Source organism: Salvelinus alpinus, chromosome 32, assembly GCF_045679555.1.
Source record: "Salvelinus alpinus chromosome 32, SLU_Salpinus.1, whole genome shotgun sequence".
Classification (NCBI taxonomy): domain Eukaryota; kingdom Metazoa; phylum Chordata; class Actinopteri; order Salmoniformes; family Salmonidae; genus Salvelinus; species Salvelinus alpinus.
In genome coordinates, this window is record NC_092117.1 from 18,510,258 (window position 1) to 18,535,900 (window position 25,643).

The following is a 25,643-nucleotide window of genomic DNA, read 5'->3' on the forward strand; positions in this document are numbered from 1 at the left end:
AATCAACTGTACATTTCGGTGTTCCTCAAGGTTGCGTTTTAGGACCACTATTATTTTCACTATATATTTTACCTCTTGGGGATGTCATTCGAAAACATAATGTTAACTTTCATTGCTATGCGGATGACACACAGCTGTACATTTCAAGGAAACATGATGAAGCCCCAAAATTGCCCTCGCTAGAAGCCTGTGTTTCAGACATAAGGAAGTGGATGGCTGAAAACGTTCTACTTTTAAACTCGGACTAAACAGAGATGCTTGTTCTAGGTCCCAAGAAACAAAGAGATCTTCTGTTAAATCTGACAATTAATCTTGATGGTTGTAAAGTCGTCTCAAATAAAACTGTGAAGGACCTCGACGTTACTCTGGACCCTGATCTCTCTTTTGACGAACATATCAAGACTGTTTCAAGGACAGCTTTTTTCCATCTACGTAACATTGCAAAAATCAGAAATTTTCTGTCCAAAAATGATGCAGAAAAATTTAATCCATGCTTTTGTTACTTCTAGGTTAGACTACTGCAATGCTCTACTTTCCGGCTACCCGGATAAAGCACTAAATAAACTTCAGTTAGTGCTAAATACGGCTGCTAGAATTCTGACTAGAACCAAGAAATTTGATCATATTACTCCAGTGCTAGCTTCACTACACTGGCTTCATGTTAAGGCAAGGGCTGATTTCAAGGTTTTACTGTTAACCTATAAAGCGTTACATGGGCTTGCTCCTACCTATCTTTCCGAGTTGGTCCTGCCGTACATACCTACACGTACGCTACGGTCACAAGACGCAGGCCTCCTAATTGTCCCTAGAATTTCTAAGCAAACAGCTGGAGGCAGGGCTTTCTCCTATAGATCTCCATTTTTATGGAATGGTCTGCCTACCCATGTGAGAGACGCAGACTCGGTCTCAACCTTTAAGTCTTTACTGAAGACTTATCTCTTCAGTAGGTCATATGATTGAGTGTAGTCTGGCCAAGGAGTGTGAAGGTGAACGGAAAGGCTCTGGAGCAACGAACCGCCCTTGCTGTCTCTGCCTGTCCGGTTCCCCTCTCTCCACTGGGATTCTCTGCCTCTAACCCTATTACAGGGGCTGAGTCACTGGCTTACTGGTGCTCTTTCATGCCGTCCCTAGGAGGGGTGCGTCACTTGAGTGGGTTGAGTTACTGACGTGATCTTCCTGTCTGGGTTGGCGCCCCCCCGTGGTTTGTGCTGTGGTGGAGATCTTTGTGGGCTATACTCGGCCTTGTCTCAGGATTGTACGTTGGTGGTTGAAGATATCCCTCTAGTGGTGTGGGGGCTGTGCTTTGGCAAAGTGGGTGGGGTTATATCCTTCCTATTTGGCCCTGTCCGGGGGTATCATCGGATGGGGCCACAGTGTCTCCTGACCCCTCCTGTCTCAGCCTCCAGTATTTATGCTGCAGTAGTTTATGTGTCGGGGGGCTAGGGTCAGTTGGTTATATCTGGAGTACTTCTCCTGTCTTATCCGGTGTCCTGTGTGAATTTAAGTATGCTCTCTCTAATTCTCTCCTTCTCTCTTTCTTTCTCTCTCTCGGAGGACCTGAGCCCTAGGACCATGCGTCAGGACTACCGGGCATGATGACTCCTTGCTGTCCCCAGTCCACCTGGCCTTGCTGCTGTTCCAGTTTCAACTGTTCTGCCCGCGGCTATGGAACCCTGACCTGTCCACCGGATGTGCTACCTGTCCCAGACCTGCTGTTTTCAACTCTCTAGAGACCGCAGGAGCGGTAGAGATACTCTTAATGATCGGCTATGAAAAGCCAACTGACATTTACTCCTGATTATTATTTGACCATGCTGGTCATTTATGAACATTTGAACATCTTGGCCATGTTCTGTTATAATCTCCACCCGGCACAGCCAGAAGAGGACTGGCCACCCCTCATAGCCTGGTTCCTCTCTAGGTTTCTTCCTAGGTTTTGGCTTCTAGGGAGTTTTTCCTAGCCACCGTGCTTCTACACCTGCATTGCTTGCTGTTTGGGGTTTTAGGCTGGGTTTCTGTACAGCACTTCGAGATATTAGCTGATGTACGAAGGGCTATATAAAATAAACTTGATTGATTGATTGACCACTTAAGTGGGCCAGAACTATGGTGGAGTGGGGTCCACGTCCCGCTCCAGAGCCGCCACCGCGGTAAATGCCCACCCAGACCCTCCCCTATAGGTTCAGATTTTGCGGCCGGAGTCCGCACCTTTGGGGGGGTTACTGTCACCTTCTGACCTTAGTTCCTTTTTTATGTCTTTATTTTAGTTTGGTCAGGGCGTGAGTTGGGGTGGGCATTCTATGTTGTTTTTCTATGTTTTGTTCTAGTCGTTATATTTCTATGTGTTTGGCCTAGTAAGGTTCTCAATCAGAGGCAGGTGTCGATCGTTGTCTCTGATTGAGAATCATACTTAGGTAGCCTGTTTTCCCACTATGGGTTGTGGGTAGTTATTTTCTGTTTAGTGTTTTTGTTTGCACCTTACAGAACTGTTTGTTTGTCGGTTTGTTGTTTTTGTTCAGTATTCATTCTTTATTAAATTATTATGAATACGTACCACGCTGCACTTGGGTCCTCTTCTCCTTCCACCAACGACAACCGTTACATCATCAGTGATTTGTAATGCTGTCGTCAGTGGGAAAGGCAGGTAAAGTTTTTTCAGGATATTTAGGAGCATACACTGGGGAATGGTTCCTAGCTACCTACAGTATGAGGTCATGACAATAACTAAATAAAATATCAGAAGACAACGAGAGAGGTTGTGTGCGAGAGAGAGATGGGTGGATGACAAGAAAAGGAAAGTGAACGAGAGGAACAGGGAGTAGCAGGTACAGTATATGGATGTCAAGTGAGTGAACAAGAGTGTGGAGGGTCATTGTCTCTTTACCCTTTACACATTAGTATGTGACCAATAACATTTGATTTGATTTGATTTACGCACTAAAAGGGCTCATGAACGTTTAATCTAAAGCATTTTTTAAATGGAAAATCCCAAACCACGTTTTTCTTCGCTGGGACTGGTACAATTCACTTTATGCCCAAAACAAACCAGTTGTGGATGTGACTAAGTTTTGCATTGATGGATTCATGTGCATTTAACATCCCAGTACTCATCCTGCTCCCATTATATTCACATACCTCAGTTTGCTTTCGCAATACTCCAATGCCCAAGTGAGAAGAAAAACACTGTGGCACCCTACTACATGGAACCTGACAAGATATAATGAGACATGATTCTCTATTTCCATGCATTGTTTTGTCTTGAAAGACATTTTTGCACAAAGGATGTTGTGTCACAGTTGTATTGTAAGTAATGTTTTAATTTTGGTACCTCTGCCAATAGTTCATTGACATGTACTGATCTGTTGGAAGGGAGGTACAATGTCAGTGAGTTTTCCAGTGAGTTTTCCATTCGGTCTTAAAACAGGAAATACTGGTCATATATCTACTCTACTCACAATGTGCTCTCCTTAACAGTTTGACTTCTGGTTTAAAGATGTACACACACTATACATTTCAGATAGCTTTTCATGTTTGTGTTTTATTTAGTAAAAAAACTAAGCAAAATGTTATTGCTGGTAACTCTAATGAACTTATCCTCTGCATCAAAGGTAACCCTGGGTCTTCCTTTCCTTTCTGCAATAAATTTGAGAGATATATGCTTTTTGTGTGTATGGAACATTTCTGGGATCTTTTATTTCAGCTCATGAAACATGGGACCAACATTTGACATGTTTTTGTTCAGCATATATACACATTAGATATATATACAGTATATATATATATACACACATATATATATATATTTATATGTATACACACTGTATATACACACACACACACACACACACACACACACACACACACACACACACACACACACACACACACACACACACACACACACACACACACATCCATATATATACAGTATATATATATATACACACATATATATATATATATATATTTATATGTATACACACTGTATATACACACACACACACACACACACACACACACACACACACACACACACACACACACACACACCATATATATACAGTATATATATGGGTGATTATGCAACTACAGGCACTTCTATGTCCTCGGGTCAATTTTGTAAAAAAATGTAACAAATACAAATATTTGTATGTTAATTTCACACTGGAATCACCCCATACTTTTTAAAACACCTCTCTATCAAGTATTCTAGTTACTTTTCAGATGCATTGTATACCTCAATTTCACTATTTTGCCCTTGTCCCTAACCCAGACTTTTAAGCTTCTACTATGTTTTTCTATGAGAAAACATTAATAATTACACATTATATAATGTTATGTACTACAGAAAGAGTCAATTAAATAAAATCTATATCAATATTTATTGTGAGTATGCCCTTTATATATATTTTTTACACAAAAAATATACCTGTCCTTTGGGAGTGGTGTCATTTCCACCACTGAGGACAAATTCCTCATTAATAAAGTTTTTTCAAGAGAATGTTAATTTAGTTACCACGGAAACATATTGTGACAATGAAGCACATGGCTGCAGTGGACAGTTGTTCCAGATGTGATGTCCAGAAGTTGAAGAAAAATCTAGGTAAATATTGCTTGTGTAGAGAATATTTTAATTGTCAGTAATTTCCAAACAGGCTATAATTTCTTTAATTTGTGGTAGAACTTTATATATTTTAATATATTTTATGTATTTAGTGTAAACGATATGCTAGCTGTAATACTAACCAAAGCATGCTAAGCAGTCTGTCAATTTTCTCCAGAAACTGTGGAAGTGTAATTTCCATCCCAATCATTTCCATCACAAACTTAAGTGTGGTGGAAATGACAGAAAGTGGTGGAAATGACACAAATCCATTATCTTATTCGGCTTTACTTTCCTTTTTTTTTTTTTTTTTTTTACTGTAGGCTTATTTAATCATGTTTTAAATTAATTTAATCTAGAAAATGCTACAAGGTGAAAACTAAGTAGTATTTGTCTTTATTTTTTGAAGATGCCACATAAAACAGCACAGAGGTCACAGACATATAGAACCCCCCCCCCCCCCTCAAAAAAAGATCCTATACGATACCAGGAACATCTGCAAAAAGACAGGGAGAGATACTGGAAGAAAAAAGAGAAGGGAGAAGTGAAATCTATCTCTGAGCTTACAAAGCGAGAACAAAGAAACAAAAGAAGGCGATGGAAATGTAACCAGCGGAATAGAAGACAGACTTTAAAGAGAACAGTTGCAATGGAGACCTACCTATCAGGCAACACACCACCTCAGTCACCAGATGACTTGCAGCCAGAACATGAGGGTAACATACCTGCCCCTAACTTACCTGCCCCTGATGCACACCCTGATACCCCTTCCTCATCGTCTGCAACAGGAATGAGAAGTCAAATACTTGCTGGAAGGAAAAAGGTTGAAAGAGGTCGCTCAAAAGCATACAGAGATCTTAGTATGACAAATGTCAAACTTGATAATGCTTTATGGAAAGCTGAGAAATACAAAAAAAGGTATGATCGACTGATGAACAAGATGGAGAGACAAGATTCCCCAAAGACAAAGAAAAAACAGCAAATGAAGGGAACTCTGAAGAACTTGAGAAGGATTGTATTGTTTAAAAATGCCATCATTGCAGAGTTAAAACAAAAGTCTAAAATGTTTTGCAGTGCCAAGGACAAACAAGTGGCTTCAAAAATGCTCAGAGGCAACATCCTGAGAAAGTATGGCCTGGTCAAAGCCGCAAACAGAGAAGTTTGATTTTCAGCAAAAGCAATGAGGGCCAATGAAAACAGGCCATCAAGTCTTCAATTCTCCAGGAAAAATGTGTGTAACCGAATTAGCACAGCCACAGAAGAGAAAAATCACAAGATTCTATGAACTTGATGTCAACAGTAGAGCAACAGCAGGGGAAAAAGGACACACTAACGAGGAACAAGAAAAAAAAGCAGAAGCACTTCTTGAATGGCACAATTCAGAACCTTTATCAGAAGTTTAAGAGGGAATATTCAGAAATTCAAATTTCCTACTGTGAATTCTGCAAAAGACATCATTTTTGGGTTGTCAAGCCAACAGTCCAGGATAGGGACACGTCTCTGCAAAACCCGCGCCAACCTCCAGTTCATGGCGGACAAACTACAGCATCACAAAGTGATCAGCTGTAGCAACATTGAGAAAGTTAGTGAGTCTTTGAGCTGTGAGAACCTGAAGAAAGAGTGCATGTATAGAGAGTGCTCCCTTTGCCAAGCCAAAGAGCTTAAAACATCTGGCTTTGATGCTGGTGAGAAGACATGGTGGTTTGAGTGGAAAAACAAAGCTGAAGAGAGAGAGAGAAGAAAAACAAAGAGGGAAACATGGAGAAGTTCACTGTACATTTGACAGTAAAAGGAAAAGGTATGTGGCACACTGCATATTCTATTGGAGGACTTCTCCAACGGATTGAAAGAGAAGTTGGGGAAACACGTGTACAACATTCGACACCAATACTCCAAACTGAGAGAATTAAAAGAGAATCCGGAGCAAAAGGAGATCATTGTGCATATTGACATTGCAGAGAACTACAGTACCTGTATAAATACACCAGTGAAATCCAGGCAGTTCACTTTGTTTTCATACGTTTTTTTTTTACATAGATGTCATTTCCACCACACCTTGTCATTTCCATCACAACCCATATTTTTGGGGTAAATGAGTATATTATGTATAATTTACATACATGTATTTGTTTTGGATATGGAAATCATACGGTTGTTATCATAATCTCACAAAAAGGTTGGGTGGAAACATCTTATTTTTCATGATAAATAAATGTTTTCAGCTGTCACCAAGGCAAGTTTATACATTCAGGCGTCGTTTTGCATTATTAATATTAGGAAAACCTTAAAAATCACTTACAATAATATTCAATACAAGTTCATGTACAAATGTATAAGAAATCTGTTATAAATCAATTGTATGATATTTGATTTTCAACAAAAATTGATGTTTAATGACGTGATGGAAATGACATTTGTCTATGGCTGTCTGGGAAAAGGGACAAAAATATATAAATTCCTGAATAGTACGATCGCAGCCATTATCAGATATAGTTTCTAGACAAATCAAAGACAAGTGCAATACTGGTAAAATGGTGTTTGAATAAGTTTTAATTTCTGAAAGTTTGCATGGCCAAAGTGCCCAAAGTTGCAGAATCACCCATATATACACACACACGGTATATTCATTGTAATGAAGCAGCTACAGTAATAGTCCATTGGTCACATGATTCTCAAGTTTTTTCTTCACTGTATTGCACTTTTTAAAAACAAACACTATATAAACACATAATACTGACATAGGTGACACAAACTCTTTGTAGAGCTCCATTCAAATGTCAATTTCTGATTTGGTCCCGGTGGGGTCAGAGAAAAGGTCTTCCTCATTTTCCTCTGAACATTACCTCATAGTCTTTCAAACAGCTTTGTGTAGCCTCATACACTGGTGCATGGCTTACATCAGTCACACCACTTGATGTTGTATCACATCTTTTTGAAGCATCCAACACATCTACATCATACGTGTCTGGTTTGTCTGTATGCAACAGCGTGCCGAACAGCCTGTCCCAGTGTGTGAAGTAGGGTGCGTAGTTGACCATGAACTTGAGATGGTGGAGGTCGTGGTGCGGAGATCCGCCATAGAGCCCAAAGGGTACCAGTCTGTGAGGGGCCCAGGGCAGGTCATAACCTGAGTGGTCCTCCACAGACAGCCAGATGTTCAGGGTGAAGAAGAGCATCTTGGTGAGCGGGTGGCAGCCCAGCAGGTTAGGGTTCACTGCAGCAAACAGGCCCAGACTCAGGGTCTCCCAGATCCCAGAGTGCTCTGTGGTCAGGGCGAAGGTGGCTGTGTAGCGGTGGTGCGCCTTATGGAAAGTCCGGTAGAGCCAGGGCACCTTGTGGTGCAGCACGTGCCACACAAAGTACTGCAGGTCAAAGAGGAGGAGACAGGCTAACACATCCCAGGCCACACGAAGAGCCCCAGGGGCTTGGGCAGGGAGGACCACTGGTCTCCAGTACCAGTGCAGAACACTGAGGGGGAAAATGAACACAGCGTGGGTGTGCAGGGAGGTAGCCAGGCAGCTCCATGCCATTGCCCAGGTCACCCTGCTTTGTGACTGAATCTTGTAGCGGTGCACCAGGGCTACTCTGGAGGACAGGGTGTCCAGGCACAGGTAAGGCAGGCAGCAGCTCAGATAGAGTGTCATGGAGAACAGGACAGGGAACAAGGGAGAGCGGAGAAAGTCTTCTTGTGCTCTTATCTTGTCCCATAAAGTCTGTAGCAGGAGAGGAGAGGAGGACTCCAGTGAGGGCTCCATCTTTACTGATCGAATGTTCTTCAGTCTGCAGGCAATAGAGGATGCCCTGCCTTTTATAGAGGATGTATTGTTACTCTGTGTGACGTTCCGCAGGTCCTTATTAGACCTTTCCTGCTGGGGAACTCCGCAAGGAGGGAACGACATGCTTCACTCTCCAAACTATTTAACCCTCTGTGTCTATGAACAACTGTCCTCAAATCAAAATTTCATTTTTCAAAGGGAAATAATAAAATAAAATAATGTTTAGGGTGACAAAATGCTTCAGACAACGAAGTAAGTCATTATTCATTAGTTTAACATAGTTGATAGTAACTGTTTTCAAATGGTCTACTATGACAACACCTTCCCACCCGCTTAAACCATAGGCAGGTAAATACATAACTTGATCATGTCATGGTCATGGACTATAGTTTCCAACTGTGTGTATGTTTGTTTTGTTTTGTGTTTTTATTTACAAAAATACTAGTATTTAGTATTTGTTACTGGGTAAACCAATAGGAATACGCCTGAGTTTGATTTATATGCAGTACCAGTCAAAGTTTGGACACACCTACTCATTAAAGGGTTTTTCTTTATTTTTTACTATTTTCTACATTGTAGAATAATAGTGAAGACATTAAAACTATGAAATAACACATATGGTTTCATGTAGTAACCCAAAGATTTTATTTTATATTTGATGTCTTCACTATTATTCTACAATGTAGAAAATAATCAAAATTAAGAAAACCCTTGAATGAGTAGGTGTGTCCAAACTTTTGACTTGTGCTGTAGGTACAAGGTCAGGGTTAGGGTACACGGTCAGAGACAGAGTTTTGGTAGAAAGCAATGGGGAATGAAGGGTGACTAGACTTCAGTAGACATCCCAATACATCACCTTCTCAGAAGTGCTCCAGAAATCACAGTATAATTTCTCTTAGAAATATTGGACAACATATTGCCAGTAGGCCTACTGTACAGTATTTCACATATTCTTAAACTTCTATTGTACGTGACATTATTGAAATACCCACTACACTGCACACCTATTGAGCTTCTTGATGTTGTACAGTACAGTAGTAGTGACAGTGGGTCATTCGCAAACTAACGTCTCTTTTTGAACGGCTCTTTTTGGTGAACGTCGAATCGCATCCGTGGAAGAGACATTTCTTTGTCTCCCAGATTTGTCTAGCCAACTGTTACCACTGCTTTTTGAGCTGCCAACAACAATTATCTGTAGATAAGTTATTTTAAAAATTATCTGGAGATTCCTCACTGCAGGAACAATAGGTAGTGAGTAGAGAGCATCATTCATGTCCACACACTGTGTTAAAAAAATATCTTAATTTACTTTGCAGGCAGTCTATTAATTTGGTCAGATAACAATATACTTTAAGTTGCATGTCACATTGTGACATAATGGCAGGTAAAAGGCTATGCTTTACATTACAGATGTGCTCTTTTATACGGTTTTATGTAAAAGTTTAAGCACTACAGAATGAAGAACTATTTGAGAGGCAAATTAACAGCTCTTTTAGTTGAACGGAGCAAAATGATCCGGCTCACCAAAAAGACTCGGAATGCCCATCACTATAAAGTAGACTACCCCTTCAGTCTTAGTCAAATACAACACTCTTTTCCCTGCAATGGTTTGACAAAAAACAGGATTTTATTTTAGTTTAAGGTTCCACCTAGTGTTTTAATAAAGTCAATGCATCACTTCGCCATCGTCTCATGCAGGGATTGGCAACTCCAGGGTTTCCCAAACACGGTCCTGGGCCCGCATTTTGTTTTTTTCCCTAGCACTAGACAGCTAATTCAAATAACCAACTCATCATCAAGCTTTGGTTATTTGAATCAGCTGTGAAGTGCTAGGGAAAAAAGTAAACGAGTTCGGTAACCCTGGCCTAGCCCATAAATCTTGTGCGCTCTTAAAGGGGCACACAGCGATTTAACATTAACGTCACATCTCTCACCATCTTTTTCTCTTTGAAAAGTGAGATGATGAAACATTGTTTTTGATTTCTTAAGAAGAAGAACTCGTATCATAAGATGTTTCAAACATTATAATGAAATGTATCTAAAAAAGCTAAGTCTGGTTGTCAACTATGGGAACCTGTCCTGGGTGCACTATCACCAAGAGGAGCTAAACCACACATGATGTCATAAAATAAGAAACACGTGATGTCATAAAATATTAAACCTTTACATCTGGTGTACAACACGTCTAGACCTTGGACCTGAAAGAGCCTGCTCTCTGGCCTTAATAAACTTTAACCTGTAAGATGTGATACACAAAACCTCCTTTGGCTCAACGTGTTTACTCAACATCTCTGTGACTGCCAATTAAAATGGGTCAGTTAGCAATCCACTGAAGGGTTTCTTACTTTTGCATAGAGTAAAAAGGCTGAATTATGTTTGTATTAATTTCTCAGAAATATCATATATGTATTTATTAAGTAATTGGGATGATGGTTCGGTTGGTTGGTTGATTGATTAAAGTTGATTGATCTTTAAATTTAAATGTTATTGGAATGGTGTCTGCAATGACCATTCACTTTAGTCTCTATTTGCTAGAAACAAAACTATGGCTAGAAATTAAACTTTGATACGGCTTGTAAAGGTGAGGCAGTAAACAGCATAACCAGCCGATTGTAAGATAACAATGTGGTCCATACAGTATAAAATCAGGAGAGAAGTCAGTGAGGTATCTAATCAGACACTCATTTGCTCTTGAAACTCAGAGACCACAAGATGGCTTTCTCTTGTCCAACTAAGAGGTAAGCTCTCGCTCTCTCTCTCTCTAAACAAGTCCTTGGTTCACCATCCAGGTCTGAAATATCTCTCTTAAGTATTGTTAGTTCTAAACTATTTTGATTGAACTGTTGTCTTTTTTTAACCAGAATGGCTCAGACCTCCTTGAAAATTAGGCTGCAGGGTTTAGAATGCCACTTCACCTGGAAGCTGGACAACAGCAGATCTAAACTGGAAAGTCTCAGAGAAACCCTGATAGACATCATCAGCAGCGAGGGGGTTCAATGTTCCTGGACGGGTCATCTGTACAACCTCCTGGCTTACCTACACCACGCTTTGGGCTCCACAGAGGACGCTCTTCATTGCCTGAAGAAGGCTGAAGAGGCCATTCGCCTAAACAGCCCAGACGACGTGGAGCTAAGTCTGGTGGTCCACTATGGGAACTTGGCCTGGGTGCACTATCACCAAGGGGAGCTGACAGAGAGCCAGACCTATGTGGAGAAGGTGGGGAGACTATTGCGGGACAACCCCTCGCACTGCCCAGGTGTAGTGTGGGGCGAAAGGGCCTGGACTTTGAATAAGTTTGATGTAAGCAAGAGGAAGGCAGCGCTATATTGCTTCCGGATGGCCTTGAAAGGGGATCCTGAGAACAAGGTCCTGCGCTGTGGCTATGCCATAACATTTAGTAAATCTGTTGAAAATAAAGACATTACCCCGAAGCTGCGATCTGAGATGTTGGAGCAGCTACGGATTGCTAGAGAATTGGAACCAGAACATTTGACCATCACAGTGATGTACCTGCAGAGGCTTGCAGAAAGTGGCCAGGTTGAGGAAGCATGTAAACTCGCAAAGGAAGTGATAGAGAAGCCTTTGGACAGCTTTGGTGGATTTGGAATCTTACTATCATTTTTCAGAGAATACGTCTCTCATGATTCAAGCATTGACCTGGCAAGAAGGACCCTGGAGAGACACCCTGATTCACGCCAACTGAAGAAGCGTCTTGCGCAGTGTTACAAATGGAAGATTTTCTCTCCAGAAGAGAAAAGGAACCCAATGAGGCATATTCTGATTGAAAATGCAGTCAACCTTTATGAAGAGGTGGTCGCACTCTACCCAAAATCCCTTGCAGTAAAACTGGAACTGTCTGCCATGTACAAAGAATCTGGCAGAATTGATAGAGCAGATAAAATATTCGAGGACCTGCTTCTTGAAATAGAAGGAATGGAACCACAGGATTTACAGAAATTCTACAACTGGTATGCCCGACATCTGTTTTATGCCAAACAAGATGCTTCCAGGTCAATTGATTTCCACAAGAAGGCAGTAGAGATTATGCTACCCACTGGCCAACGTGACAGCAGTATTCGTGTTTTGTTGTCCATTGTCCATAACGGAGAAGACAGAGCTGAGGAAATTGTTGACTTTCTGGATGGACTTGATGGAGAAGGTGCTGTTAGCCGGTTCTAGACCTTTTTTTCCAATAAAGGCTTGAATTAACCAGAACTGCGTGTCGAATCAGTCAAATTTGCATAACCTGTTTATGATTGATTCATGTGGAAAATATATTCACTATACCACTAGGACAAATCTAGGGCAATCTAGGACAAATTTTCATTTAGTACAAACTGAATACCTTAGTATTCCAAATGTCTGTGCTCAATTTTACTACTGGGATTGCTGAGAGATGCATGATTATCAATACTAACACTTGAAAGTAAATTTGAGGCTGAGCGTAAAGTCATAAATATGTAGGCCTAACATGACAAATATCTGTCTGGAATCCACATTTTGAATTGAGTCTGTACAAGTTTACTGTGGACTAATGTACTGTAGACAAACTAACATGTTATTTTTCATTATTGCATTATAGAGTAGAGAGATCCTGTATAGCCTCACAGGCAGACTATCCAGAGCGATAGGATATTATTTATTTTATTTTCTTCACACTGGGCACAATAGATTCTGTTTCTGGAAAATGTATGTAATGTGTAATATTATACTGTCTAATATCTTGTAAGTTCTTGTGAAAATAAAGGTATTCTGTTCTATTCTATTAAGAGATAATTAATTAAAGAAATACAGTAACAGCAAACAACAAGTTATTTTATAATACACCACTATCCCAGTAGGTTACTAGAATTTCTTAATGCATAGCTTTGGATATCTAGTTGAAATTGTATGACTAAATACATTGACTATCATCAGCTATGGTCTGAGTTTGATTGATTAAGGCTCTGAACGTCATGGATACGGTACAAGGTCAGGGTCAGGGTACACGGTCAGAGACAGAGAACACCACAATACAGCACAGAATGTTTCAGTGGAAAGCAATGGGGGAATGAAGGGTGATATGTGTCAGTTGACATCACAATACATCCATCACCTTCTCAGAAGTTGCTCCAGCAATCACAGTATCATTGCTGCTGAGAAAGATTGGCCAACAGTACTGTGCAGTATTTCACTAATGTTTTAAGTTCTAAGGTATGTGACATTGAAATATACATTACACTACACACCCATTGAGCTCCTTGATTTTGTACAGTAGGCTACCCCTTCAGTTTTAGTCAAAGGAAAAACAGGATTTGATGTGTGTACGTCGCCAACTAGTGTTTTAATAAAGACAATGCATCACTTCCAATTGTCTCATGCATCACCACCAGTTCAGCATCCAAAATGAAGTCAACCTTTATGAAGAGGTGGTCGCACTCTACCCACAACCCTTTGCAGTAAAACTGAAACTGTCTGGCATGTACAAAGAATCTGGCAACGTTGACAGAGCAGATAAGATAGAGGATTTACAAAAGATTCTTCAACTGGTATTTCCAACATCTGTTTTATGCAAAACAAGATGCTTCCAGGTCAACTGATTTCCACAAGGCAGCAGAAATTATGCTACCCACTGACCGACGTGAGAGCAGTATTCGTGTTTTGTCATCCACTGTCCGTAATGGAGGAAACAGAGCGGGGCAAAAAAACGCCACCTGCTGGAGATTTCATATTTTGGGCCCACTTTACACCTCTCGGTTCACCTCTCTCCCCTAACATAACTTTCATGCGCTCTTAAAATGCGGCACACACCCATTTGCTTTAGTCTCTATTTGCTAGAAACTAAATCATGGATAGAAATAAATCTGTAACACTTGAGGCAATAACAGACCATTGGAAGATAAGGATGTGGTCCATACAGCATAAAATCAGGACAGAAGTCAGTGAGGTATCTAATCAGACACTCATTTGCTCTTTAAACTCAGAGATCACGAGGTGGCTTTCTTTCCCTAAGTGCGTTTCTCTCTCAATCTATCACTCACTCACTCAGGCATTGTTAGTTGAACTAAGTTCTAAACTATTTTTGATTGAACTGTTTGTTTTTATAAAAGCTCCACAACTGGTATGCCCACCATCTGTTTCATGCCAAACAAGATATTTCTATATCAATTATTTTCCACAAGGCAGCAGAAAGTATGCTACTTAACACCATGACAACAGAAATCGTGTTTTGTTGTCACTTGTTGGTAATGGAGTAGCAGCTATGGAAATTGTGGACTTTCTCAATGACCTTGTTGGAGAGGGTACCGTTGGCCAGTTCTATACCTTTTTTCCAATAAAGGCTTGAATTAACCAGAACTATCTAGTATCTAGGACAATCTAGAGCCAAAAATTATTTTGTAGAAACAAAATACTTTCATATTAAAAAGTGTCTAGGCACAGTTTTAGCTACTGGGATTGTTGAGAGATGCATGATTATCCATACAAACATTTTAAAGTAAATTCAAGGCTGATGGTAAATTATTCTAATTCCTGTAAACATGTTAGGCATAACATGACAAACATTGGTCTGGAATCAATATTTTCAAATTCAAATCACATTTATTTTAAATGGTCACATACACGTGTTGAGCAGATGTTATTGCGGGTGTAGCAAAATACTTGTGCTTCTAGCTCCAACAGTGCAGTAACATCTAACAAGTAATATCTAACAGTTTCACAACATATACCCAAAATACACGTAAATCTACGTAAGGAATGGATTAAGAATATACAGTTGAAGTCCGAAGTTTACATACACTTAGGTTGAAGTCATTAAAACTCGTTTATCAACCACTCCACAAATTTCTTGTGAAAAAACTATAGTTTTGGAAAGTCGGTTAGGACATCTACTTTGCGCATGACACAAGTCATTTTTCCAACTATTGTTTACAGACAGATTATTTCACTGTATCACAATTCCAGTGGGTCGGAAGTTTACATACACTAAGTTGACTGTGCCTTTAAACAGCTTGGAAAATTCCAGAAAATGAGGTCATGGCTTTAGAAGCTTCTGATAGGCTAATTGACATAATTTGAGTCAATTGGAGGTGTACCTGTGGATGTATTTCAAGGCCTACCTTCAAACTCAGTGCCTCTTTGCTTGACATGGGAAAATCAAAAGAAAATCAGTCAAGACCTCAGAAAAACTATTGTAGACCTCCACAAATCTGGTTCATCCTTGGGAGCAATTTCCAAATGCCTGAAGGTACCACATTCATCTGTACAAACAATAGTTCGCAGGTATAAACACCATGGGACCACACAGCCGTCAAACTGCTCAGGAAGGAGACACCTTCTGTCTCCTAGAGATGAACGTACTTGGTGCGAAAAGTGCAAATCAATCCCAGAACAACAGCAAAGGACCCTGTGAAGATGCTGGAGGAAACAGGTACAAAAGTATATATATCCACAGTAAAACGAGTCCTATATCGACATAACCTGAAAGGCCGCTCAGCAAGGAAGAAGCCACTGCTCCAAAACCGCCATAAAAAAGCCAGACTACGGTTTGCAACTGCACATGGGGACAAAGATAGTACTTTTTGGAGCAATGTCCTCTGGTCTGATGAAACAAAAATAGAACTGTTTGGCCATAATGACCATCATTATGTTTGGAGGAAAAAGGGGAAGACTTGCAAGCCGAAGAACACCATCCCAACCGTGAAGCACAGGGGAGCTGTTGAACTGGGACTCAACTTTGTCCCTATATTGACGTTTAGCCTGCTTGATTGCTTTGTGGAGGGAATAACTACACTGTGTGCATTCTTCCATATTCCCAGTCTTCTTGCCCTGGTTAAATGCGGTGGTTTGCGCTTTCAGTTTTGCGCAAATGCTCCCATCTATCCACGGTTTCTGGTTGGGGTAGATTTTAATAGTCACAGTGGGTACAACATCTCCTATGCACTTCCTGATAAATGTATTCACCGTATTGGTATATATGTCGATATTATTTTCTGAAGCTACTCTGAACATATCCTAGTCCACGTGATCAAAACATTCTTGAAGAGTGGATTCCGATTGGTCAGACCAGAGTTGAATAGTCCTCACCACGGGTGCTTCCTCTTGAGTTTCTGCCTATAGGAGGGGAGAAGCAAGATGGAATCGTGTTCCGATTTGCCCGAATGTAGGGCGTTGGAGGGCCTAATATGCATTCTGGAAGGTAGTATAGCAATGGTCGAGGGTTTTAGCAGTGCGAGTACAGCAATCAATATGTTGATAGAATTTAGGGAACCTTTTCCTCAAATTTGCTTTGTTAAAATCCCCAGCTACAATCAATGCAGCCTCAGGATATGTGGTTTCCAGTTTGCATTATGTCCAGTGAAGTTCTTTGAGGGCCGTCATGGTATCTGTTTGGGGGGGATATAGACCGCTGTGGCTATTGTTGACGAAAAATCTTTCGGGAGATAGTACGGTCGGCATTTGATTGTGATATTCTAGGTCGGGTGAAGAGAATGACTTGATTTCCTGTATGATATCAATTAAACCATAAGTCGTTAATCATAAAACTTATACCTCCACCCTTCTGCTTCCCAGAGAGATGTTTGTTCCTGTCGGCGCGATGTACTAAGAACCCAACTGGCTTTACAGAGTCAGACAGTATATCTCGAGAGAGCCATGTTTTTGTGAAGCAGAGTATGTTACAATCCCTGGTGTCTCTCTGAAAAGCAATTATTTTCATATTGTGTCTGTAAAGGCATACTGCGGACGAATGTAGACAAACTAATGTTATTCTTAATTCTTGCATTATAAAGTAGAGAAACCCTTTATAGCCTCACAGACTGACTATCTGTGTTTGTTTTTGTTTTCTGCACAGTGAGAACAATTAATTCTGTTTCTGGAAAATCTGTTAAATGTGTAAGATATACTGTATAATATCTTGTAAGTTCTTGGGAAAATAAAGGTATTCTATTCTATTGTGTTTACATATCATTAATTAAATTAATATAGTAACAGAAAACAAGGCCAAGTCCTTTTACAATGTACATCACTATCCCATGTAGATTACTAGAATTTCTAAATGGAGTTGTGGATATCAAGTAGCAATTTTAAGGCTTAATACATTGACTATTAGCTAAAGCGCCATTGAGGCCATTTTCATTTTGAAGTAGTCAATGTTCTTCTTCTACGAGTTGGCAAACAGACTGAAAGGGAGCATTCTGCCACCTAGAGTGGGTTGTTTGAAAAGGTATAAAGCTAAGGTTTGCGATTTACTGCCATATCCAGTTATGGAATGTTTGCTCACCAGTATAATTCATTGGATGATCCTTTCTGATGACCCGGATGTAATCATGTGATCCTTCCTTAATCCATAGGAAGTCCCACCAAGTTGACTACTGCAAAATGGTGAAAGTCCTTAATGGCGCTGCCCATGCTGAAATTTGGGCACAAGAGCCCTCTAGCTATCTCAATGGGGGAAAACTAGTTCCGATTATGGGTAAAGCCAGTCAGGTAATGCCAAGGATTTGACGAGATGGTGGAAAATGTGGTTTTGTTTGAAACTGCTAGTGAGTCGGGTGAAGATAATAGCACAGAGAGTGAGAATGAGTGGGTTACAGTGGCGAAGAACTGAAACAAAAGAAGTACAGTTGTAGTGGAAACTAAGAAACCCCTAGATTCGTTTTTAGTCAGAAGGATAAGGAAAATCTGGTATATTTTGGAGGAAAGTGTTAAGTCTGTGAGAGTCACAAGAAGTGGTCTTTTTTAGACATTTTGTGTGTTTACAGAGCAGAAGAAGCATGTTTTAATCCTTAAAAAGATAAATCGGTGGAATGTTCCTGTATGGATTTTTGAAGCAGGGTGCCTATCAAGAGGGTTATTTCTGGGGTTGCGTAAGAAGTAAAGGCAGATGATATAACTGAAGACATACTGTAGATGGAGTGGTTGTTGCACGTCGACTGACCCGTATGGTGGATGGTGAAAATAAATTAACTTCATCCATTCTACTATTCTTTGATGAAGAGTCTTTCCCTTCTCATATAAAGTCAGGATTCCTTTTGTGCACAAACCTTTTGTGCACAAACCCTTTCAGTGTCATTAATGCAGAAGTTTCTCATCAACCGAGGGATCATGAAATGTTACATGTTAAAAAGGTGGACTTTGTATTATTTTTTGCAATGATCATAAACTGTACAGTACAAGCTGGGAAGAAGTCTGAGAAAATTGGAATCATTGTGAATGCAGATTAAAGTTTTTGGGATATTCATGATTTCACAGCCGAAGCCTTGCAATAAATCTGATCGGTGAATGTTCCATCCTCACAGGCCTCTGGGCCTGTGGAATGGACTGTGATTGAAGAAGTGGGATGCGTTTTGTTTGTTGACGTGTTTTTTCCACAATTAATGTTTTTATTTTTTATTTCAATACCCCGTCCAGCTGGTGACAGTAATGCACCATTAACATTGGGTGCAAACCGTCATCAAACCCCATCAAAGGAGAAGGAAATGCGAAGGCTGAACCATTCCTTCTTCATTCGGACATCTCAGAGTTTGCGTTTCGTCAGTTCTAAATAAGCTCCTGTTGGTCTTGAAGAATTGCAATCGCAGAAGAATGAATTATGTTTTCAGTGAGATCTGACTTAAACGTTTGTGATTTTAAATAGTTCTTCAAAATGCAATGTATCATGAAATGTATCATTCAGTCATTCAGTTGATCGTGTTTTATTTCGGCACCCGTTCGAGTGTTCCCGTTCATTCATTGGCCTAAGCGTTATTAGTGGAAAAACTTCTAGTTTTGTTGAGTTATTGCATGAATCCACAATTAAACCATGGATTGTTACAATAGAAAATGGGTAAATTGCAATTTTTTTATAGATAGCTGGTTTTGATAGGCTCAATGTATTATGTCTACGTTTACAGCAACATCTCACATTATTTCAAGTTGGAACTTTATGACTCATCGTCAGGTCCGGCAGTGCTAGTCATCAGTGGTCCAAATTGCAATGTCCATCCTTCATTGGCGTATGGGCTAGTTTGAAGTATCTTAGAAACAATAACAAAACACATCATTACCAGTAATCGCTTTGCTAATGGTGTGTGGTTGTAGGCAGTTCCTATTTCATGCAAAAAAATTATGTTTAATTGTTTTCAATTGAGTCAGTATATTTTGTTTGGACCCCTGTAAGTTATGGGTTGTAGGCAGCCCAATATAGGACTGAAGGAGCAAACGTTACTTCTTAGTCGAGAGCCGTGCGTCCTCTGAAACACGACCCAACACTGCTTCTTGACACAATGCCTGCTTAACCCGGAAGCCAGTCGCACCAATGTGTTGGAGGAAACGCCGTACACCTGGCTACCGTGTCAGCGTGCATGCGCCCAGCCCGCCACAGGAGTCGCTAGAGCGCGATGGGACAAGGACATCCCGGCCGGCCAAACCCTCACCTAACCCAGACGACGCTGGGTCAATTGTGTGCCGCCCCATGGGTCTCCCGTCCACGGCCAGCTGCGACAGAGCCTGGACTCGAACCAGGACCTCTAGTGGCAGAGCTAGCCACCACAACCTTTATTTTCTGTGACTTACTGTTTCTGCAGTACAGTTGACAACCATGGCTATGAATGCTAACAAAACCACCAAACTGAAGCACATTCTTCCCAGGGGGCTGTATTGGTCTCTGCCTATTCACAGGAATCCTCTCAGGATCCCTCACCCTGTACCCATCCTACTCTACCACTCTCTTCACTGCTTCAGCATACAACACTTTCTTTACTACTCTGACCCTGAAAACATCAACCTGCCTTTCTCTCACCGGACACCTCTGATTTCCAGCCCCATGGGCACCCCCACAGCTAACACACACAACTTTCTCCACCGATACTACACATTCCTTTGTCTCATGTCCTCCTGCACACTTCTCAAATCTAATAATCTACCTCTTACACACTGCTGCCACATGACCATAAGCTTGGCACCTAAAACACTGTAGTATTTTCGTAACAAATTCTCTCACAGGATAACTGACTGACACATCCTAACATGACCTTGTCGGACAAAGACTCTGCATCAAAACTCAGCAAGACAGACAATGTCTTCACCGTTTCACCACTTCCTCCCCGGATCTGCGTCACACCAAACGCTGGGCGTCACAGACACCAGGAATCCTCCATTTCAGCTACCCCCGTTATCACTACTTTCAATGGCGCCCTGCTCCGGAGAGCGAAGCAAGTCCCAGTCCTTGTCGCTTGGTCCGGAGCACCCGCTCCCACTGGATGGAAGAAACACAATAAATCATCACGGGTCCACTTCAAGTTACTTTCACAGATTCAACAGTCCCAAATCTCTTCTCCACCGAACCACATACCGCATATGAATCAGTCAGAATACAAGGATAGATTCTCTCCGAAATCTCACTCCCACTTGGCCAGAATCATACTTGTCATCATTGGGATGAGGCATGAGCTCGGCGGTCCTCACCTCTGGTACTTCATCCTCACTCTCGTCAGGTTCCATCTCTGAACTACTGGAGCACATGTCCCTCACTTTTTACTTGACCCCAACCTTCCTCACCACACCGCTTCCCTCTTTCTTGGCGTTCATCACTGGCCCTGCCACCGCAGTTAATTCATCCTTACTCTCGTCGCGTTCAATTTCCGTCTGCAGCTCTTCCAAAAGTTTTGTTAATTCCTCCATTCCATATTGTCTCAAGACATGTTAAACTTTTCCTTCTATTCTTGTCCACCATCTTCTCCTTCAGAAGGCTTGTGCATTTCCCCACTCCATATTTACTCATGTTCCATTTTCCTCCTTTTTTTCCTGTCCGCCATCTTGGCAGCCATCTCTCCTGTTATGTCTCTCTCACCTCTATCGCTTAGATTCTGCCAGTCCACTCTGTCTTCCATCTGTTTTCCACAAATAAGCGCATGGAAATATGGCCGTGTGGGAACCCTAAACATATAAAGTTTATCAATTTAACCTGTTTAGTTTTTTGAAAATTATTTATTGCTGATATGAATGATAAAGAAGGTCCTCATGCTTCCAAAACTGTACCACAAGTGATGTGTGTTAATGTTCAGACAGAGTGCAGCAGCTCTTAACCAAACCCACCCCTAAGGAAGATGCCTTCGTCCAATGACTCTTATGTGTAATCTAATACAACTGAGAGTCATGATCAAGGGCTAGGGATGTAGGGTAGGCTACTGTAGAGTTGTAAGAGTGGCCTTTTGGTGTTGAAAAATAATTGAGGCTTTAGCTGTTATCAGTATTTTGTCTTGATTCTAAAGGCTAATGTTAGTGCTTTGAATAGAGAACACCACTTGTCATCTCTTGTTGTTGTAGGCCTATAATGTTTGTTGAACTGTAGATTATGGAAAATACAAATAGCCAAGTGAAGTAAGTCATGGGAGAAAAGATTTGAAGTGTTGGCAAGGTAAAATGTTACTCTGAATTATATTTTTCCTGGCTCTATAACTTTCATACCTCATCATAGTCTTTGTCATGGGGGAAATTTCAAAGAACAGAGACAAAACCCACCTAAAAGCCATGACAACTTTATGGGGTATATTTTGTATCATATGCTTGGCTACTATTGCAGTTTGCAGATGAAATACCAAATATACTGAACAAAATATAAAAGCAACATGTAAAGCGTTGGTCTTATGTTTCATGAGCTGAAATAAAATACCCCAGAAATGTTCCATACGCGCAAAACGCGTATTTCTCTCAAATTTTGTGCACACATTTGTTTATATCCCTGTTAATGATCGTTTCTCATTTGCCAAGATAATCCATCCACCTGACAGGGGTGACATATCAAAAGCTGATTAAACAGCATGATCATTACACAGGTGCACCTTGTCCTGGGGACAATAAAAGGCCACTCTAAAATGTGCAGTTGTGTCAAACAACACAATGCCACAGATGATTCAAGTTTTGAAGAAGCGTGCAATTGGCATGCCGACTGCAAGAATGTCCACCAGAGCTGTTGCCAGAGAATTGAATGTTAATTTCTCTACCTTAAGCCTCCTCCAACATTGTTTATAGAATTTGGCAGTACACCCAAACAGCCTCAAAACCACAGACCACGTGTAACCATGCCAGCCCAAGGACCTCCACATCCAGCTTCTTCACCTACGGGATCGTCTGAGATCAGCCACCAGGACAGCTGATGAAACTGAGGAGTATTTCTGTCTGTAATAAAGCCCTTATGTGGGGAAAATGTATTCTGAATTGTCGGGCCTGGCTCCCAAGTGGGTATATATAAACGCAACAGTTTCAACGGTTTTACTAAGTTACAGTTCATATAAGGAAATAAGTCAATTGAAATACAGTCCTTAGGCCCTAATCTATGACCTTCACATGACTGGGCAGGGGTGCAGCCATTGGTGGGCCTAGGAGGGCATATGCCCACCCACTTGGGAGCCAGGCCCACCCATGCCTGCACCCCTGCCCAGTCATGTGAAATCCATACATTAGGGGCTAAGGAATTTATTTCACTTGTCCGATGTCCTTATATAAACTGTAATAGTATATTTTTGTTCAGTATAATTGAAGGAAACAATTCCCCTCTGTTTAAGTTCAGTCTTGGGTCAATGTATAATTAAATGTCAAATAGAAATGTTTGGTTGAAGATAGAAGAGTGGAATGCACGTTAAAATTTGTGTATATGTTTGTTTCTTTTATTTTAAAAAAGTTGTATGTTTTGTAGTATTACCAGTATCTCTTATACCCATTGTAACTTGCCTATTTTACCACATAATGTAATTTTAACAATGTATGTTTCTATTTGCATATGAGGTTTTTCTATTCATTAATGTTGAAGGCTGCTTCCAGTTTGAAGGACTGTCTATTACTTGTGTTGTGAGTCGTGACATTGATTTAGCTATGCATGGACATACAAGATAGGACTTGACAATGTGGCAGGCAAGACAGTAGCATAACCAATTCCACAAAGAGATATTATTCCATGGCAGTGCTCCACCCTCTATTCACAGACCTGTCCAAGTACAGTATAGGTTAATGTCAGGACTGGTGGTGAAAATAAGGTAATGCAGATGACTATCACACTATTTACATTTACATTTACATTTAAGTCATTTAGCAGACGCTCTTATCCAGAGCGACTTACAAATTGGTGCATTCACCTTATGATATCCAGTGGAACAACCACTTTACAATAGTGCATCTAACTCTTTTAAGGGGGGGGGGGGGGTTAGAAGGATTACTTTATCCTATCCTAGGTATTCCTTAAAGAGGTGGGGTTTCAGGTGTCTCCGGAAGGTGGTGATTGACTCCGCTGACCTGGCGTCGTGAGGGAGTTTGTTCCACCATTGGGGTGCCAGAGCAGCGAACAGTTTTGACTGGGCTGAGCGGGAACTGTACTTCCTCAGAGGTAGGGAGGCGAGCAGGCCAGAGGTGGATGAACGCAGTGCCCTTGTTTGGGTGTAGGGCCTGATCAGAGCCTGAAGGTACGGAGGTGCCGTTCCCCTCACAGCTCCGTAGGCAAGCACCATGGTCTTGTAGCGGATGCGAGCTTCAACTGGAAGCCAGTGGAGAGAGCGGAGGAGCGGGGTGACGTGAGAGAACTTGGGAAAGTTGAACACCAGACGGGCTGCGGCGTTCTGGATGAGTTGTAGGGGTTTAATGGCACAGCCAGGGAGCCCAGCCAACAGCGAGTTGCAGTAATCCAGACGGGAGATGACAAGTGCCTGGATTAGGACCTGCGCCGCTTCCTGCGTGAGGCAGGGTCGTACTCTGCGAATGTTGTAGAGCATGAACCTATTTCAGGACAACAATATAAAAACACCGGAACTCTTGTTGTGCAGTCTTTATTACATGACAATATTTATATGCTTTTGTAAATGTAAAAAAATATGCCAGGTGTTGACTAAGCATGATAGAAATGAACGTCAACAGACATGACTCACATAGTTCCATCAGTATTTCTGATCTACCTCTAATGAAACTACACTACAATCATTCTAAATAATCATTGTTATGGGTTCATTGAACATCTGGTAATCAAACCATGTTCCATATACAATTAAATGTAAACAATGGAAAGGAGTACAGAAATTAACCTTCAGAAAAGTTTCCTATGAGATAAACAGCTGCACAACTAAGTTGACATCTACAGCTGATGCCCTAATTACATAGAGGATATATAAAAATAATTTTAGAATGGGAAAACTGGACGGTCAAGGGTGAATTGCCATCGTGCCATGTATCTACAGGCAATAGTCAAAATTGGATTTCCATTCGACGTAGCCTTTGTTAATAAAGGCCTTGTACAGTAGGTCTCATTGGGGTACATGGTGGCTTTCACAGTTGGATCCTCAAACATGCATTCCGTCCACTTCTTGAGCTTAGTGGGAATAAGAGAAGACATTTATTTTATTTTTTGAAATTAGACTAATGAGCCCTTCTCGCTCGCAGTGCACTTTGGTTGAGCCAAACTATATAAATCACACAAGCAATAGGACCATCTGTCATGTTCCTGACCTTATTTCCTTTGTTCAGTCTTGTTTAGTTGGTCAGGACGTGAGCTGGGTGGGCATTCTATGTTATGTGTTTCTATGTTTGGTTTAGGGTTGTCAACTAGCCTGATATGGTTCTCAATCAGGGGCAGGTGTTTTACGTTTCCTCTGATTGGGAACCATATTTAGGCAGGCTGTTTTCACTGTTTGTTTGTGGGTGATTGTTCCTGTTCGTTGTCTCTATGTTCACATGTTCAGGTCTGTAGCGTCGTTAGTTTCATTTTCTGTTTATTGTTTTGTTCGTGTTGTTAAATTAAGTATTCCAATAAATATGGAAACGTACCACGCTGCAATTTGGTCCTCCTCTCTTCCACCTAACGACGAGCGTTACAGAATCACCCAACATAATCGGACCAAGCAGCGTGGTAATGGGCAGCAGCGACAGCAGCAGCAGCGGCCCATTACGCAGGACTCGTGGACTTGGGAGAAGGATCTGGGCTATACAACCTGGGAGGAAATAGAGCACTGATCGATCGATCCAGAGAGAGTGCCGGAGCACACCTGGGATTCGTTGGAACAGTGCGAGGGATACAGGAGAATGGAGAATGGAGGAACGGAGACGTTATCAAGGTACGCGGCTAGCACGGAAGCCTGTGAAGCAGCCCCAAAAATTTATTGGGGGGGGGGGCTAAAAGGGAGTGTGGCGAAGTCAGGTAGGAGACCTGCGCCAACTCCCCGTGCTTACCGTGGAGAGCGAGAGTACGGGTAGACACCGTGTTATGCGGAAGAGCGCACAGTGTCTCCTGTACGTGTGCTTAGCCCGGTGCGGTACATTCCATCTCC

At 41.2% G+C, this 25,643-nt stretch overlaps 2 protein-coding genes and 1 long non-coding RNA gene across 3 annotated transcripts; 1 reads left to right on the top strand and 2 right to left on the bottom strand.

Annotated features, from left to right (window-relative positions):
• Nucleotides 1–7,135: 7,135 nt before the first annotated feature.
• On the bottom strand, nt 7,136–8,825 carry LOC139562511 (cholesterol 25-hydroxylase-like protein). Its single transcript, XM_071380265.1, has one exon. The coding sequence runs from the start codon at nt 8,500–8,502 to the stop codon at nt 7,426–7,428; it is 1,077 nt and encodes a 358-aa protein (XP_071236366.1). The 5' UTR covers nt 8,503–8,825; the 3' UTR covers nt 7,136–7,425.
• A 2,416-nt stretch (nt 8,826–11,241) lies between these two features.
• LOC139562178 (interferon-induced protein with tetratricopeptide repeats 1-like) lies at nt 11,242–12,558 on the top strand. The gene has a single exon (XM_071379574.1). It carries the CDS (start codon nt 11,242–11,244, stop codon nt 12,556–12,558), a length of 1,317 nt encoding a protein of 438 aa, XP_071235675.1.
• A 6,478-nt stretch (nt 12,559–19,036) lies between these two features.
• LOC139562614 (uncharacterized) lies at nt 19,037–21,077 on the bottom strand. The gene is made up of 2 exons (XR_011672418.1): nt 20,803–21,077; nt 19,037–20,593 (listed from the first exon to the last, which is right to left on the bottom strand). It is a non-coding gene; the product is annotated as an uncharacterized lncRNA (long non-coding RNA).
• Nucleotides 21,078–25,643: the final 4,566 nt, after the last annotated feature.